The 19,022-nt window shown below is 39.2% G+C and overlaps 2 protein-coding genes across 3 annotated transcripts; both read right to left on the minus strand.

Moving 5' to 3' along the window:
* Positions 1 to 1,121: 1,121 nt before the first annotated feature.
* Positions 1,122 to 3,869, minus strand: tmem208 (transmembrane protein 208). Its single transcript, XM_030376997.1, has 6 exons — positions 3,663 to 3,869; positions 2,988 to 3,083; positions 2,783 to 2,842; positions 2,513 to 2,649; positions 2,286 to 2,370; positions 1,122 to 2,137 (listed from the first exon to the last, which is right to left on the minus strand). Exons 1-6 carry the CDS (start codon positions 3,666 to 3,668, stop codon positions 2,000 to 2,002), a joined length of 522 nt encoding a protein of 173 aa, XP_030232857.1. The 5' UTR covers positions 3,669 to 3,869; the 3' UTR covers positions 1,122 to 1,999.
* Positions 3,870 to 5,165: 1,296 nt separating this feature from the next.
* Positions 5,166 to 14,684, minus strand: slc38a9 (solute carrier family 38 member 9). Of its 2 annotated transcripts, none has more exons than XM_030376996.1 (15): positions 14,465 to 14,684; positions 12,935 to 13,088; positions 12,334 to 12,463; positions 11,748 to 11,866; positions 11,598 to 11,661; positions 11,397 to 11,490; positions 10,989 to 11,159; positions 10,840 to 10,887; positions 9,186 to 9,371; positions 7,903 to 8,010; positions 7,439 to 7,545; positions 7,183 to 7,296; positions 6,565 to 6,713; positions 6,350 to 6,439; positions 5,166 to 5,917 (listed from the first exon to the last, which is right to left on the minus strand). In XM_030376996.1, the coding sequence occupies exons 2-15, from the start codon at positions 13,030 to 13,032 to the stop codon at positions 5,752 to 5,754; spliced, it is 1,644 nt and encodes a 547-aa protein (XP_030232856.1). In that variant the 5' UTR covers positions 13,033 to 13,088; positions 14,465 to 14,684; the 3' UTR covers positions 5,166 to 5,751. The 2 variants fall into 2 exon arrangements, with proteins under 2 accessions (XP_030232856.1, XP_030232855.1); XM_030376995.1 differs by having other exon boundaries at positions 14,347 to 14,684.
* Positions 14,685 to 19,022: the final 4,338 nt, after the last annotated feature.

Consider the following 19,022-nt stretch of genomic DNA (forward strand, 5'->3'; position numbering starts at 1 on the left):
GGGATTGTTGACATTCTTCTAAAAAAAAGTATCAGAGAAAGAGTATGAGAGTTTATAAAAAGAGACTTTTTGAATTATGCATAGTCTTTTAAAGTACTTATACGTGTACGTATATTTATCTATTTGTTATTTATTTATCACGTTTTAAAAAACAATAATTTTTAATAACTTACTGTAAATAGCAATTTATTCAGTAACATCATAACACCCCCCATATCTAACTTGAAGAAGTTCCCTGCCAGGCAAACAGCCATCAGCTTTTGGTAGCCAAAATATGATAACTTGATGAAAATGTTTGATTCACTTTTTTCTTAGTTGGGTGTTGGGTAGGTACTCTTCATCTTCAGTCAGTCATTTTCATTTGCGCTGTTTAGCTCAGCACTGAAAGAACCAACTAACCTATGAGTCAATGGGAATATGGTTACTGTTTGGCATTACATTGGCTGCACATGAGCATTAGACAATACTTAAACCCTTCCCCCCAAACAAAGTCGTTATAAAATGGCCTGTCTTTTGCAATTCAGTATGTTTATTAATGTGTCTCAATTAATTCTTTAGGGAGAGATCATGCCATTTCCCCCTAATTGTTCAAACACGATGTCATGCCTCAGTATTACTTTGTTTCAGTTTCATATGACCTACAGCTATGACTCGATGGCTAGCAGACTACTACTGCCAAAGAAATATAATACCGTTGCAACATCTCTGCCAGATCATAGGCACTTTGTTTGGTTGCTTATGATAATGAAGGTATGATCTAAAACAGCAACCACCAATGGAATGTCTTAGTTGTTGGTCCTTGAAGAATTTAAGCCAATTGTAATCACAAGATGAGGAAAGAGATCTTGTGATTACATTCAGAATTGTTTGTCAATAGGATGGAACGCTACAAAAGAGAGCGTTGCAGCGCTGGCTTCCCTTAAACCTATTAAGCATTGCAACTTGGCAGGCAGATGGGAGCAAAAAGACAACTGGAAAGGATCATGCTTTTAATGGTAGCATTGCCAGTGTAAACCCTGGCTATCCATGAGGTAATGTCTCCCCTGTCACTATCATTCCATCACTAAATTAGGAACCTGATAGTGGTCACTTTTGAAGTATAATTTACTCATGGAGAAAGCTTTAAGGTGTAGTTAATTTATTGTTTTTCATACAAGAATACCCATCCCCAAGGCAAAGAATGAAAAGGTAAAGGAATAGGGGAAAACCATTCAGGAAAAGTCAAATGAAGTGAGAGGAAATAATTTGATTGGAATAAAACAAAAGTACAGACCTTACAGTAAGCGTTGCATACACGCCATTCCCAAAGATTATCTCTTAAGGGGAATTTAACATTACTAAGGAGTTTAAAAACAGTAGTAAAAAAAAAGAAAGAAATATGGAATATGAACATCAAATAATACAGGTCATTAGCCAGAAGTCTGAAAGAATGACTGAAGGCGCTATGAAAGACAAGCCTTGAACGAAAAACACGAGAATTGGCAATTCATTATTTGATATTGTATTAAAAGAAAAAAATACTCATGACAAAATGGAAGCAACATAAAAACTATTTCTGTACACTAACTCATCTTCGCAGGAGTTCACAAAAGTTGCTGTCCGTATTTAAAAGTGATGACAAAAGGATGCAAATGCTGAAATGATTCAGCGGTGTTCAGATACATATCAAGAGCAGTGGAGTGCCTGTCAAGACTCTGTGCTATTTAGAGGTATGTATGCAGTGCACAAAAACATTTACCAAATGAAGCCGATTTTAGATTGTACATTTGACCAAGAAAAACAATGACTGATTCAAGGAGAAAGCAGAAATAGAGATTTCATTTTAATACAATAGTTACATTATATCATTTAATTTGTACTGTTGTTTTTTTCTTTTAAATTACATATCAAAATGTCCACCTGAATAACTTATGGGTTCCTTGCTGTCTGTACATTAGATTCAGTATATATAAAAACAGCCAAATACTGCTCAGTCTGCTCTAAAAGGAGGGAGTTGGGGTCAGAATCTTTTCATCTGCCTGCGCTCCTGCCGTCTCTGCTTCTTCTCATTGACTTCCTCTGGGGCTGAGGGAGCGTCGGTCGAGAACCAGGGACCCAGGATGTTAACCCACAGTAGGTGTAGCGCCCGGGCTGGTGCCTGCAACAAACCAACCGTCAGACAAACACATATACACACACACAAACAAACATTTTCACACACAAATATACACATATATATATATTGAATGTTTCAAGTTGTTTGAAAATCTGCTTCAAAGGAATCCTAGCCTGTAAAATGACCTTACCAGCAGCCAGAGATACCAGAAGTAGGACGAGATGGTGCTAAGAACTTGTACAATTGCCGTGAGGAGAACGACATCCTTCAAGTGCCTGAAACAAAACAAGTAACTAAGTAACAAATGACAAAACGAGTGAACTGAAAGGAAACTTGTTGAGCAGAGGTCCTAACATCTATCTCCTCACGACCACATGTCACTCAAACATCTGTGAAAGTGTGTCAGGGAGCACTCACTCAGCCATGCCCTGTTCCATATTTAAATCTATTCCTCCGTCCAACAGACTTCCATCCTCCCCAAATACTGGCTTGGCCATGGCCGACATGGATCGGTAGCTCCCGATATACACGGCCAGCGCAAACGCCAGCAGCAGCTAGAGGGAACGAGCGCCCGATGTATTTGGAAGAACGTATAGTTAGTTTTGTAAAATGCAAAGAAAAAAAACGTAATTAAAATACATTGACACTAGAGGGAAGGCATAACATTAACTTGAGGGTTGCACTCACCCATGTCCAAAACGTGGATGAGCTGTAGAACACCACAATGTTTATAGCAGCATAAATTGCCTGAAAGAGAGAGCGAGTGTGAGAGAGAATAAACAGCAGTGTATTTTAAGATTTTTTGGTATCAGATTAAGTTTATGACATAACACATAAATCATAAAGACAATCACTGACAAACTACATTATGTAATACATTTGAGATGCTTACATTTGCTCCGAGAATGACTCTTGTATAAAACTTGAGAGTCGACTCGTTCTCCTCATAGATCTGCTTTTTGCCTTTCGTGCCAACTTTACCTTTGGGCTGAAGAATAAAAAGCGTTATTAAATATTGATGACTGATAAAAGGTACAACTAATCCAATCTTGAGTCTATGCAGAACCAATTGATTTTATCCTCTCCAAATCAGCTGTGCTGTAGCTTCAGCAGCTATACCGTATCTAGCAGATAGGAGTCAAATTCGAGACTCGATGCACTCGATTGTTTTTGGAAGAACACACGTTTTTGCAGAATACAGGTTTTAACTCGGGCAATTTCAATGTAAATCCAATCTACAAAAAGGTACAAGAACAACAAAGCATCCAAACAATCTTTACGTGAAGACATTCCCTCACGATTCCTTCCAGACAAATGACGTTTCTTCTGGAAGAGGGTTATTTAATAATAACTAAAAAAATACGTTAAAATAAATATTATGGATCGGGATCAACAGCTAGTTGAACAGTAAGAGTTTCTCAATGAGATAACACATTTTTCAGCAACATTTAAATCACCAGTCAATCGCACACATGCATTATGGGCACTATCAATGTAAAATTATAAGCCAAAAATCGGGGCTATTATTCACATAAAGTGGTGACTAGTCAATGTTGAGTTTACTTACTGCCATTTGGTCTACGCCAGAGTGCTGTCGCTTGCTTCAAGACAGCGCAGTAAGTACTTTTTAACATCGACCTATATCGGGTCAACCTTTTTTATCGTTTCATTTAGAATTCAAAAAAGTTTGTATCTGTTGTAAATTCTAGTAACACATCAGCATTAGCCTTCCATGCACTACATCCGGCGCAGGAATTTCTCGTCAGCAACACGTCATCCTCGTCATTTTAAACAAGACAGCAATATGATTGTATATAAAAAATGAAATACAATATAAAGAATGCCTGATTCACCCATTTTTTTATTCAATAGATAAATATAACATTGATGGGCAGTGGCTCATAAACAAATACGCTTACAGACTCCTACGAAAACCTGCAGAAGTGTGTGTGTGTGTGTGTGTGTGTGTGTGTGTGTGTGTGTGTGTGTGTGTGTGTGTGTGTGTGTGTGTGTGTGTGTGTGTGTGTGTGTGTGTGTGTGTGTGTGTGTGTGTGTGTGTGCGCGCGCGCGCATGCCTACATGCGGTGGTGCTCACCATGGAAGGTGCTTACAGGCAAAATGGAAACATGCACTTTTCAAAAGACAAGAGTGCAGGCTGCAGTCTTACTGACATCTAGTGGCTGGAAGTTGAGAAGCAACGTGCCCATGGATGAATACAATGATGAATGAGTTCACCTCTTTACTTTTCCCCTGCCTCCCTTCTTTTGTTGTTGTTTGTTGTTGTTGTATCTTTAAATGAAACGTAGTTAAGCCAAAGTAACAGCATAGTGGTTATTGTTGAATCCAACCAATCTACCTTTCAATTTTATGATTGAGATCAGAGTAAATAGGCCTAATAAAGAAGTTGCAGCAGCTAACGTCCCTGTTTAATAATGATTGCTGCAGGCACAATTTGGAATGTTTGCATCTGTAAATATCTTGCTCTCATATTGAAATCTCTGTCTTGAGTTTTAATAATAACCATTACAAGAAACTTTTGTCCTTAGAGATCGTAAATGCAATCTAGTTTCTAGGTATTTAAAGAGACAAACCTTGAAAATAACAACCTTGATCACTATATTGAAAAGCAATGGCCTAATTTTAACATAACTTCAGTTGCTCTGTTTCGGCCTTAATATTGGCTGGTGAAATGCAATTTTGTATTGGTGGATTTAATTAGTTTTGTATGTTTGCAATGTGTTATACAGTTGTTAAAGTTTACATTAATACAAAAGGGTATCGCTTCTACCCTGTTTTTTCCGTTTTATGCAATCATAACGACCTATTCTCGTTATATATCCCCCCCCCCCCCCTGGCACTGGCACTGCTTTGGAACAGGAATTTGCAATTGTGTATACTAGCATGAGCTTCCTAGCTCTTCTAGCTTCATATGATCTATAGAATAGCTTAATATTATCTGCAAAATTCCTCTGTCTTCAAAAACGAACTTGTGCTTAGCTCTTATTGAATGTTGACATGTACCACCATCTTTGTATTTCTCTATTGGGGAAAAAATGTTTCTCTTTGGTAGTCTTGTTATTGCAAACAGTTTCCATTTATTCCCTTTATACATTCAAGAGGGGAGATACATCTTGGAGTGTAAACTTAAATGAGTAAAATAGTGTTTTGAATAATTTCTATCATTGAGGAATTAATTACCTCACATATAACGACTCTTTAATACAATTGAAGACAGCTGTACAAGCAAAATGTGATCAATAGCACCCTTATATACAGTTAAATATTTTCATACAGAGTACACCCTAAACAACTGAATTCAGTTTCAGCACGGACTTAACATTAAAATGAGATCCCATACCAAATTTCAATAGGAAATTATGCCTATTTGACCGAGATTAATGCAATGTTAAAATATATAATTCTGCAAATGTCCACATTTTTCAATTAATTATAGGTTATCGCACCATTTATTGAAAGAAGAAATTAATACCATTGACATGAAAAAAATAATCGAAGTAAAAGCACAAGGCAGCAATGGATAAAAAAAATACAGTCTTCTAAGGATCTTTTCACCAACGTCATAGATTCAATGGGATGTTCTCATCATGTTTTAGAATTTTGAAAACCATTTATGAAAATATCCAATCAGTCAGTGTCTACATGAAGAATTGACCCAGTAGGTTGGCTATACCAAGCAGGATCAGAAGGCTATGAAAAATGGCTGAGGGCCATTTAAGCTCCCCTTGCCTCTTGAGCGATATCATGTGCACTAAAGCAGGCAAGACAAAGACCAAGGCCAGGCCACATGTTGCTCCAGAGTACCTGCATGTGGAAACAGAAAAAAAAAAAAAATCAGAGGCAGCCGATTGACCATTTTCACAGAAGTGTCATTGTAGAAAGAACATCTTGTTGCTCATGACACTAATCATGGGTCTGCTACTCTTATGTATCAGGGCACAGGTAATATACTTATAACTGGTGATGATAATCCCTGGTCATTGACCACTGCTGGTGCTTTGAAACACATACTGGTAAATGTAACCCTGATCTGTGAAAAGGGCCATGGTCATGGTGTGCCATCTTCACTTATAAAGTCTACATCCTTTGCCTGGTAAATAAAAGTAGCAAACCCATAATTAGTGTTATGAGCAACACCTGTTTGGTTTCCTCGATTAAAAACTCGGTGGAAAGGGTCTGTTACTACGTAATGCAAACTGCATAATGTCAGTGAACAAAGAGAAATAGAAAAGCAACCTTATGATGGATCCAATGTCAGGATAAAACTTGGCCATGAGGACACCCGCAGCAACAATGAAGATATTCAACGTGATGACGTGGAAGAAACTGAGGAGACAATCACAATAAAAAAAAATAAAACAGCCCAGATCAAAGTCCATGCTGTGATTTTAAAGAGTTGAATTTTGTCTAATTTAATATAAATCAAAAACTAACTTTGGTCATGCAGTTACCTGGGGTAGGAGTTGTTAAATAGATATCCCATTATCTGGACCCGGGCTAGATAGCCGAGCAATGGATAAACTGAGGTCATCTGGAATAACAAGAATGCTCGAGCAATAAACACCAAGACGTCACTGCTAGGGAAGTTGTCCAGGAAGTTCTACAAAGAGTAAAAAAACAGAAAAATAAATAGGTTATTTATTACACATCCCACGACGATACGTTAAGGAAAGGTCAATAAAAACGTAACTTACTGACAATGATGATAATATATAATTAAAATGTACAGAAAACATTTCGCCCACAGTTGTGAGGGCAAACATGCCTTTTATAATGAGAGGTCAGAGTGGCATGACGGTTCGAGCTGACAGGAAGGTGACGGTATGTCGCCCTACAGGGCTGTGGCGTGGCCCTTGAGACGCCTCACTTTGGTTTGGGTCAAGTGAATTATCACACTTAACACTCGACTATTGAATAAAAAATAATAATGGCAAATTATTTTCCACAGCTGTTAAATTGTTAGATGCATGTTTATTATATCTTTAATGAAGAGGCCTTAGGGAGTTCGGTGCAGGTGCTACTACGCAAGTGGAGGAAGAAAAAATGAAAGGGAAGAGTAGAATTCTTACTGGTTCAATGCAGTCTTTGGAGAACGGAGGTGAGGGAAAAGATGCAAAGATCAACACTCCCACATAAAGATAGGTCAGTCCAACTAAGAGATAGGCCACAGACAGATCCCGGATCTGCAAGCACAATAAAAAGTACAGTTTAATTACCTTTAAATGTTTTTTTTTTTCATATTTAATTTAACCGAATCTACAGTTCATATTTTTCAAATTTCAACAAGGAATACAGAGAGAGCCCTGTATAAAGAAAATAACTCACATTGTTTTCTTGATGTCTATTGTTCTTCATCAGGGTAATGATACAATTGTGGATGAAAAAGGCCAACGTAAGAACACCGGTCAGCTGAGGGAACAGCGTCCTGAACTCTTGGAAATTTAAAATTGATACTATTAACGTTATATATAAAATGATGTAATCAAATGCATTAAACAATGTATTTAAGAAAAATTAAAAAAAAAGTAGAAAATGTATGCCACTGCATTTAAAGGGATACGCCAAGATATATGTAAATTGGAGTTTGACTTGAGAAATTTGGAATAAAACAACTCATCTGAATCTGGGTAAGATAGTAAAACGTAAATGTTCACATTTCTCAGCGTATCCATCTAAATGTGGTGGTCATCACTTAATAACAGAAACCAAACGTGGGGCATTTTATGTTGGTCCAATTTTTCCGTTTTAGCTACATCACAAAGCAATAATTTCAAAAAACACAACTGTACCTGCAACAAAGAAGTCATTTGAGTGAAACCAGTGGAATTCCAAGTGGAAGCCCAGCTGAATGGCCTTAAGCGTGACCAGAAAGATCAGGTACATTACTGATATAGTACCTAAACAAATTAGATATTGCATTATGGTTCAGATTTGCATTTCATTTTTAAAATACATTGTATATCAAGCAAAATGTTAGATTTGTTACATCACATCCTTAAGGCTTTTTCTACTTTGAAATGCAAATCAAATCTATATGGAACATTACATTTGTTTTCTCAATGATCTCGTAACATTGTCTTTGGCGGCACCTATGGGTCAAAAAAAACTGAACGCCACACGCACAAGACAGTAGCCTTGCACCGCCCACCTACCTACTTCCGCTCAATTTTCATTTCACTTCAGTACTAGGTCTGGGTCTGCTTAATGTAAATGCGTTCCATGTAAACCAGATTTCTGGCGGTCCAATCAGAGAACAGAGGGAGTGAGGTCGCGCGCCAGATTCAGTTGTAGTCAGAGGAAGACAATGGAGAAGGATACGAGAGAAGCTATTCGGTCTGTTATGGGATCGCTGCCGAAAATCGATCAGTTAAAGCCTGAGCAAGAACAAGCTTTGCAGAGTTTTGTTTGTGGCAATGATGTTGTGGCGCTTCTCCCCACCGGGTTCGGGAAAAGTTTGATTTTCCAGCTGGCTCCGTTAGTGGTGAAGGAGCCGGTCCCGTCGCATGACATAAGTCACAAACAAACGCTATGCGATTGGTTATGGCAGATCCAGAGTGGCACTGGGCAGATCCAATCATTTTAAAACTTCTACAGACACCCGCCTCCAAGTGAGTGAACGTTTGTCAATTGAGCAGTTCCAGACCTTCTGTACAAATGAAATGAAGTACGATGGTCTGGTAGGACCAGGCTAACAAGACAGTGGGAGAGCACTAACTATGCCGCTTGAAGATTTGAATGCATGATGGAAAAGTTGCCACAGACATCCAGTTCTTAAAATTCAATGTACTGCAAATGCAAGAGCTTTCATCAGTTGGCTCAATCAAAATTGTGTTACTTTCATTGATTTAATTAAAATCTTTGGAGATTTAGAAAACATTTCTAATAGTATGTTTATCAGACAAAATACATCCATTAACCAATTTTTCTTTCTTCTTTCTTTCTTTTTACATGTTTATCAGTTTATCTGTCAAATCAAGAAAAATATACTACAGTACTGATGGTATTCTTTTTTGTGTGCCGTCAGTAGTCCTATCATAATGCAATGGAAAAGGTGTGGTTTATAAAAACTTACCCAAAAATGTGAACCTTGCGAAGAAGGAGGCTGAGCGAAAGTTCAGCAGAGGCAGCAACAAGATGATGAGGTAAAAGGGTATTGTGTTGGTCTTGCTCCACCAAAAATGAAAAAGGGCATCTGAGGTATTGTTAGAAGTGATGCTAATATCCATGGAGCTATTGTGAAGTTGGTATGGACAGATCACTGTTGACATAAAGGGAAACAAATAAATAAATAAACTAAAACATTCTTTGTGAAAAAATTATTTTCAATAGCTCATCAAATTGAATACATTAGCTATCTCAATTATTTGATAAATTAAAAATAAATAGCTATGGTCAAGAACATCACGGAATAATAACCATCATATCTCTGCATGAAAGCAAAAAAATATGTCAAGTACCAATACCATAAGTGATCAAACATTTGGTCCGGAACGTCTATAAAGTCTCATCATTAAATTGTTTTCTTGATGAAAGCAAAAAATTTGGGACAGTTGCATATTAGTATGTGAGATATTTTTCTTTTGAGTTGGATTCCATCTGTCCGTTTGGGGCTGCGTCGTTTTTGTTATCGTTTCCATGATGTCAACCAGAGGAGCTGGTATTCTTACAACGATGTGCTTTAGCACAACACTAGGCTAGGCGCTCGGGACCACTCTTCACACTGCCAGCAGACGTATTCTCTGACGGACCTTTGGATAGCCGGCCAATAGCTTCTTGCCACTAATCTCTGTAGGGTCTTCTCGTTTGCAAGGTGAGCCCCATCAGATGGGTGTGAGCCTTATTTAATACCTTGGGAACAGTTTCTGGGAATCAGCAGCTGGTTAACACATTCCCCTACTGTTAGCCAGAACAATATAAGACAGCAATTAGGTAGGTATCTCCCTTCAGAAACCACACCCAGGCTCCTCTGAGCTGTCACATCACAATGGGCACAGAATCACATGAGCTATGAGACAGATTTATCATCGATAAATTCTTTCTGTAGCACACTTGGTCCTCTATAGTTCATGTTCCCTTTGAAGGGAAATATTGAAAAAATAAAATAATAATGATTATAATAATAAATACAAATAATATATCTATATAAATTTTAGTATAATTTGTATTGAAATATAACAACCACATATTGACAGAAAAAGCTCAAACTAACAGTACGACTGCAGAACATAAACAATTATTTTCCTGCATTGTTCGAACAGCTGCCCAAAGATTTGACTCACTCTTTTTTTTTTTACAAATATACCACTCAACAGGTTTGAAACTGTAGTGTAGATATACTTAACTTCTGTAAAATATCAATTAACTAAAAAAGATTGTCGAGCAGCCACAAAAGGTCTATTACATAAGCTGTGCTCAACACAGTGTATTTCATTGCATTGTAAAGCCAATGTTATTTTTTTAATGTTATATTATTTTGAGTGAAAGGTTACTCAGTCCCATAACAAAAAAATAGTTTACAGAAACGGGATGATGCAACAATTGTTTAGCTGTAGTTCCATTATTGTGTTGTGATTACAGAGTTGCATTTTGATCTCTTCTTGGATATATGTGTGGCAAAAGCCCTACTCATACACATGTTTGGGTTTCAAACTGGATACCCTAGAAGTGGAAGTTGAACGCTCTGAGCCTATACTTCTATGGTATATGAAAGATGACTTCGTTCTTACCCGAGGTATTGCTTCCGAAGTCAGGATCAGATATGTTATGCTCATAGTCTGAAAGTCAATCGTCAACAAAAAGAAAAATATCAAGAGCTTTGTTGCAGCCCACATTATTTACGGCATCATTACAAATATGCACCATGGCATGAACTTACTGTATATGAATTTGCCAGTGTTGTAGAGGAAGTTGGACATAAGGACCCAGTAGACCACCATTGCCCCTAACAGTGACACCAGTGAGAAAACCAGGCTGGACAGCTGTCCACATTTACCAAAGTAATACCTGCACACGTCGGGGAATTCCCAATCAGATGTGTCAATGTAGGCTTGGAAAATCGACAAAAATAGAAAGACAAGTTAGGTTTCTGTATATCCCTTGGACACAATTCAAATTTGATGCAGCATTCATTAAGTATCATTGAATACGTGTAGGAATTAAACATATTTCAACCCATGTTTTCGTCTTCCCCTTAAAGTCCCATATAAAATGTTTAGCTTTGTACAATCTATCTTATCTATACGATATACTGTATCTCTCTCTTTCACAAACTAACTCAACTTACGTATTGACTTGGGGGATTTCAGGACTCTGTAGCAGCAGTAGAGGGTCAGAAGCCCCATAGCGCTCAGAATAAGAACTCCTAGAGTGAAGCCAGCCTGAAAAACACTTAATTCTTTAATTTTTTATATTTTTTCTGCAGGATAAACAAAAAAACATACAGAGGTAAGCAACAGTGTAGTAATGTGTACAGTTTGGAAATTACCTGTTTTATACCCCAAGGTATACTCAGTATAGACGTGCCCATCATTGTATTCCATATTGCAAATCTTTGAAGAAAAAAAAATCAAGCACCATGAATAATTAAACGATAAGGTCAATGAGTCTAAATGTCTCCCTTTCCATGATTTCTTACATTGTGACAATACTTGGGTTTTTAGAGGCGCCTTCCCCTCCTTTCACTTTGAATGCGGTCCCTAAAGGGCTGTAAATGTAAATCTCTTCCGGTTGAGGTATAACATGGTCAGGGGGGCTCTAATAGAAGGATCATAAAAGTACAGTTTTATTTTAATTTGATTAAAATCAGATTTCACATCACTTATCAATGAAAAAGGAAATAAAGAAGACAGTCCTTTGTGAGCATGGAGCTACCACACAGAACTGCTCACTTCAAGGAAGCCATACTTTTCATGTTCAAGTTCAAGCTTATTTTATAACCTTAAAAAAACAACTATGTATTACCAAAATACTGTACGGATGTGTCCAATACATGTTCAATCAGAAGCAAAGGGAAGGATCAATGAACAAATGATTATTTATCTTTAAAGACAGGTAAAGTCACAAGATAACCTTAACTGATATCATCGTACCATCTAAAAATAGTAACATATAGGTTGTTTTAATGGAAAAATACCCATCAAAACAAAGTGACATTTAAAAAAAATATATAAAATGCATGAGTAAGCAGGGAAGGAGGGTTTTTGATTGGGAGATTTAAATACCAGTAGTCTATCTGACGACCCTGTCAATCGACTGTAGTAGTGCAGTCTGCTGTTCAGAATGGAGGCTTCAGATGAAACCCGCTCCCGTAGGTCATCTTTTACTATGTTCTTGGGCTCAACATGAAAAGGTCTTGAGAAAGAAAGAATACATTTTTAGATTATTATTTCTCCAATTCATTTTTTGTTAAAATATATACTAGATGCTGGTTATAGATGGTGATGTAACTTGTGTGGCGCGATACATATTATACACTTTTAAAACCATACTTATGAATATTCAATTTCTGCCAGTGGCCATTAAATTCTACACATTTCTCCTTTAACGCAACCCATTCCTCTCAATCTATTTAAAAGACATTTGTGGAAGCACTGGATGAGGATGACATTATGAGGATCAGCGATGTTGAGCAGGCTTTGGATAGCTCTGTTGTTTCTGTATTGCTGAGCTTCCCTTATTTAATAATCAAACCCATTTAGCAGCATCAGGTAACAAGAATTAGTGCACAGCGGAAAAACGTGATTACAAGATCATCTTTTTCTGCTACTGCCACCTCATCTTTATTATGACAAGAATATTAAGTGGTGCATGATGTAAACCTGCCTTTTAGCTTTGCAGTCCAAAAAGTCGGTGGAGTCCCTCCGGTCTGAGCTCTCAGAATTTTGATCTGAGCTTACAAGTGGTTTCCAGTCCTCGTCCATGATGCTTGGTTAGTGTCTTGAAATCATTACCCAAATGAGGCTTTGATCGTATAGGTCTAAGCAAATGAAACAGTAAAGAAAATATATTTGGAGGCTTAAAAGGTCAGTTCACACATGAAACATGTTAGCTTTATCTTTTGAATAATTTGTGTTGCGTGTAATTCATGATAATGCTACCGGAGTCATTGTGTTTTATAAGTTCACACTCTGTGTATAGCTGTGTTCCTATTTAGAGGCAGTAGCTGCCGCTACAGGAACATACATGAGCAAATTTCCTTCTTTATGAGATGTGTTGTTGCTGGTTATACAGCAACTTGAATAATGCAGCTTGATGGCAAGCTTCCCAAACCTTGGACCCTGGTTTCCAACGCAATTTATAGTTGTGTGGCTTTTCCTGCAGCGCGTCTAGCTGGGCCAGGATTGCCTTCGAAAACTGAAGTTCAGGGTTTTCTAGTTCCAGGGATGTGCAAAATTCCCCTTTCTGAAGGTCGAATAAAGGTTGGTGGTATAGCGAATAATCGACAATGCAAATTTGTCCACAGGGTCAGAAATTAACACCTTGCAGGTGCCGAATGTGGTTCAAAGTGGCATTGCAAAACCGATATCCTGAACCAAGGCACTAAATAAAGATGTTTACACTAGTCAATCTGTGGATGCTTGAATACTTTGGTTACGTCGAAAATGTATCCTTTAAGGAAATAAGCAGCCGAAACTTCCTGATTGTAACTATCAGGACAGGTGTTTTAGCATTCCGGCTAATACTAATTTAAGCCAATCGGTAATATTTTTTAAGTATTGCTCCATGGTTTAGCCAACGGTTTTAGCTATTCAAATATGTGCGTTTACAATTTCGTGTGCAATACATAGGCCTACTCGTCAGCCATTCTTTTCATTAAATGTATTTACCATAGTTTAACAATATTGAGTACTGTTGGCCTTTCAAGTAAAATATATAGTCCCCTCCCCTGGATATGTTCTACTTGTAGAAGTGCAGCCTGTTGTCCTCTTTATTATGTGCAGGCAGTGTTATTTTTGATTGCAAACGTTTGAAGTATGCATCAAGCGTTGTAGTGTTACAAGCAGTGAAAAACAAAATACAATGTTATGCGTTATAGACGACACAAGGATAGGCTATTCGCCAACTTTTTAGACTCGGATGCAAATCTATATACAAATTTGAGGTGTAGATAAAGGCTGGTCTAAAATCAGACGTATTTATGAAAGATTAGAGTTTGACGTTAAAAGTTATTATGAATTGATATCCGATCAATTCGATAGGTAATACTAAATCGTGGTGTTGTTTAGGTTACTTACCTTTCAGTGTCACGTTTCAAACTAACAGATACCTAACGTAACCCTAACAATATTTCCATAGACTTGATAGTATGGTAAACAACGTTTTCTATAGATGCAACGCTCAGCGAAGTCTCACCACAATTGATTTCCGCTGTCTCATTCACGTGACTGTTTTTGTTGACACAGCAGTGAGCCCAGTCCTTGCGACACTGTAACGTGTGGACCTAGGGGTTGGCGGTACCAAAGAACTGGGCGGTGCAAAATAAATAGGCGGCATAACAGATTCTCCCCTTGATTTGTTCGTGAATGTTGTCTGTCAGACGTTGGTGACTGACCGACCAATAGCCTCCATGTACAGGTACTTCCGCCCGGTTCTGTGCAAGGCAGCTTACGTGACGCATAGATGTGACGTTCCTCACTTCGGTACTACTTCCTACGCCATTTAACCTAACCTATATTCTATAATATGTCCATGCATTTAACAGACTAAAGGTCAGATAACCGGTACAATTATTATCCATATCATTTAGATGAATTTATTCAAAGCGCATTTTCAAGGCTTTTGTGTCGACATTTTAGTATGTAGCCTACTACACTCTGGATGTGTTCATACTTTTTCCATTTGAAAGATAACTTTGTATAGGCATATGTATCCCTGGGGACCAGCCGGTTGATGTCAGAGGTTTTAAAGAATAACTCATCCATGCAACAGCTTCTACTCTGGTAACAACAATTACACATGTGCATCACTTGATTACTATTGATCCGTAGCAGCATCCTGCAGAAACGACCTATCAGGGTGCGGTCTGCTTTAATTTTTTTGGATTCCCACCTCTGATTGGTTGGAAGGGCTCTCCGACGAAGTTTACCGACTCTACGTGAAGACGCATGAGAGACGCGGTAAAGCAGAAGAAAATAAAATACAATAGATAATAATGGATACGAATTCCAGAAAAATATTATTTGAATATAAATTAATAAATTAATTGCTGATTATTAAACACACAAAATACACCGTAAGAAAATAAAATGATGACTTCACATTTAAGAAAGATTACTGGGGGCAGTTAATTTCAACATCAGCATAAGTTGAGCCTCTTTTTTTCACATGTGATTTGGGATTCAACTGGCCTAAAATATTCCCGTTGACCAAGTCCGACCTAAGTACGACAAGAACGCATCGATTGAGGGAGCGCTTGTTGTAATCCAACTTAGGAAAACTGTAGTTCCACGCGAGAGACGCTAGAGGTACTGGCCGTCGCGTAATGAAGTTCGAGGGTAAAACGCCAGAGCTTAGTTGATGATGGTTAACACCCCAGGGCAGAGGGTGGGGAGACAGGCCTTCAATAGGGTCGTTGGCAGTAGGTCCAGACTGCTGGATGTAGTCCTGGCTTTGGTCATGAGGTCAAAGACTCCAGCAGGGAAAAGGTAGAGAAGCAGCACTGTGGAGGGCAGGCATATGGGTGGTTTGTATCCTGCAGATTTTATGTAGCCGGCGGGCAGGGTCATCCGGAGCTGCTGATGGAGGGTTTCCATCCATCAGCAAATTGAAGAAATCCAGGAACCTGGAGCAGAGGTCAGCAGCATCAGAGGGTTGTGGGGCATCAGGAAGGTTGAGAAGGAGGGTGATGGTAGAGAAATATTGTTTGGGATGTTTTTGAGTAGTGTTAGAGTGTTTGGAGTAATAGAGTGTTTTTGTCAAGGAGAGAGCCTCTTTGTAATCCTTGACGTGGTCTCTGTAGGCTTTGCGAAGGACAGTGAGGCCAGGTCTTTTGTATAGCCTCTCGAGCCGGCACCCAATGGACTTCAACCTCGGAAGCTCTGGGGTAAACCAGGGAGTGGGGCGGGCAAAAAAGACAGATCTTGTGATTAATGGGGCAATGGAGCCCAGGCTGAGGGCGAGAGCGATGTTGTAATGCTCCACCAGGCCGTCGACTGTGTGGTTTTGGGGCTGGATGGTGAGGTTGATCGCTAGAGTGTTGGCCAGCATGGATGTACACACACGTTTCCTGTTCCTGTATGTGATGGACTGCTTTGAGGGCTGCTTTGGGAGGGCACAGGGACAGAAAACAGGACGGAATGGTGATCAGAAACAGCCCAACAACAGGGCCCTGCAATGGAGATGGGAGGGGGTTGTTTCAGCGCAGCACACCAGGTCCAAGGTGTGCCCTTTGGCATGTGTTGGGCCCTGTACATGTTGTTGGATGTCAGTCCAGCAGTGATAGGGAATCAGCAGCGAGGGGACAGCTGCTAAAATCCCCAAATATGATAGTGGCTGGGGACATAGGGCAGACAGAGGCCAGCAGAACAATTACCTCTAGTGTAGCTAATGCTACTGCTACTATCTCAATGTATGATTGATCATGAAATAATGAATGAGCTTGAAGGAGATGCATGGCTGGAAAATACAGACAACCAACAGGGACTTACCTTCATGACGGCTTTGAGTCTGTGTACTTTTCGCAGGGCCCTGCTGTGTATCCATGGCAGGCTTCCGTTGCCGGTGCGGGTACTGCTGCAAGTGGAGGACCTACTTTGTATTAGTGTCACCGTAGAGAAAAGACTTGAGAAGGTGGATTGATCAATCAAGTTGAATCAACATAGGCCTACGTCACGTAGCACTTATACAAGTTAATTAGGTGAATTAGGTATTGAATTAATATTTTTGTGACGATTTATGGCGAAGATTAAATCTTAAGGGGAAAAAACCCGCCCAAGCCGCCTTGTGGGAGGCCTTCATATCATAGAGAAACTATGCATTAAATAAATAATTAAAAACATACGACAGGGCCTATAAATTCTGAAACAATGTAATCCTATTTATCTGCCAAATTCTGAGTAAATCATTAGATTTTTCTTCATCGGTGTGTGATGATTTTTTCTTTTTACTTTAACTTCTCCAAAGAGTATCGGAAAGCCACGGAAACATACCTTTGTTTTGCACTGTGTTAAGTGTTATGTGATTGTGCCCTTACTCCATGTACTGTGTCAGTAGGCTACCAGTATTATGCTGTTAACAATGTGCTATATGTTATACTGTAACGCGATTATGTTGTTACTTATTTTAAGAACCTGACCAAACATAGACCCTAGGAAGCAGGACCAAACATATAAGCTGTAAATACTATACATAGCCACAAGGGGAGCAGGACCTTACTGAAGGCTGCAATAACTGCTCCATCCACAGAAGGCAGCACCACAGACAAGGGAGGAAGCCGAGGGTAATACGTCACACCGGCTCCTCCCACTCCTTCCGGGCCATGCGGATCAGACCATAACAACAATCTCCAGGAGCAAGCTCCTTAGAATCTTCCAGCAGCGATTAGATAAGGGTTAATGTGTATGATAAGCTAGGAGATGCTCAGCACGTGCAAAGACACGCTTCCACCTCCTTTTGCTCCATAGTATTAGTTTACCATACCGAAATACTTACCAAATAAAGTAACTGTTAAAAGATGTCCTGGATTTGACGACTTTCCTTGAAGAACTTCTGCAATGTCACTACGCTCTAGCAGAGGGTGCGTCAAGTCAAGCTAGAGCGTGGTTGCTGAATGACTGAGCTGCAGCCAGTGAATACTATTCGTTCTACTTATACTCGACAGAAGTCACAGGCTTCCTCTAGATGGCGCTGTAGACGGGCCGTTTCAGAGCTTGCCTCGTATACAGTTAGTGATTGAATTCAACATGATTACTTTCAGAAGGACACATGACAGTCGAATTACTTTTTTTTTTTGCCCCACAGGTCTCGTTCTCCTGTGGGTGGGAGGACCAATACAACTGTAAAGCATATTACTATGTATTACTATGTCCAGATGCAAGGAGAAAATACAGAGAAGAGTCTCTGTGGCAGGTTTGGAGGAGAGCTGACAGGACAGGGTACCTATATAGCAGGGGTACTCAAGTAGAAATGATGAGGGGCCACAAAAATTTTTTTCAGTGACTCAAGGGGCCGGTCGGTATACGTGTGACTGAGGCCGATATATGCTCTGTTTTAGACGTAACGCGTAAGCACGTAAGATACATAACCCCCCCTTGCGCGGTAAAATATCCCCCCTTACGTGCTTAAGTGCGTCGGCCAAAATTCCTGACTATGCGACTAAAACACTACGGCCCTACGCAGCTCGCAAAGACTGTGATTGGCCAGCTAACCACATCCTTTCAGGAGTCTCACATTTCCGGTTTTACAGCATAATAGCGCCATTTTTAAAAGGCTGTGACAGAAGCGAATGAAGAATTTTGAAGAAGGAGAAGAAGAAAACACAAGAACGAATTATGATAATTATAAATATAAACAAGCCAGCGATTTCCACTTCCACGCCCACAGATTCGTTCGTTGCTCCCCCTACTGTTCTGGCAGAGAATCCCATTGCAACACGCGCAATCCTTAAGGAACCTTAAAGGAAACGTAAATCAAAACTTGTCTAAAACAAGTCCCTTGTGTAAATTACGTGCTTACGTCTCTGCGTCTAAAACGACCCTAAATCGGCCTTGACTGCTGCTGAGATGGACTGTCTGCCTCGAGTTTGGGAGGGCTGGAGTGGTCTGTGGGCTGTAGTGCTATCTGTTTATCGTTGCAACCCCCAGCCTCGTATTGAGATTGCGGCGCGCGGTTTCAAAATAAGAGCGCCCAGCACAATTTATTTTATTTTTTTTTAATTTATTTTTTTTATAATTAAAAAAACTTTTCAAAACAG

This window comes from Gadus morhua, chromosome 14 (genome assembly GCF_902167405.1).
Source record: "Gadus morhua chromosome 14, gadMor3.0, whole genome shotgun sequence".
In the NCBI taxonomy this organism is placed as follows: Eukaryota; Metazoa; Chordata; class Actinopteri; order Gadiformes; family Gadidae; genus Gadus; species Gadus morhua.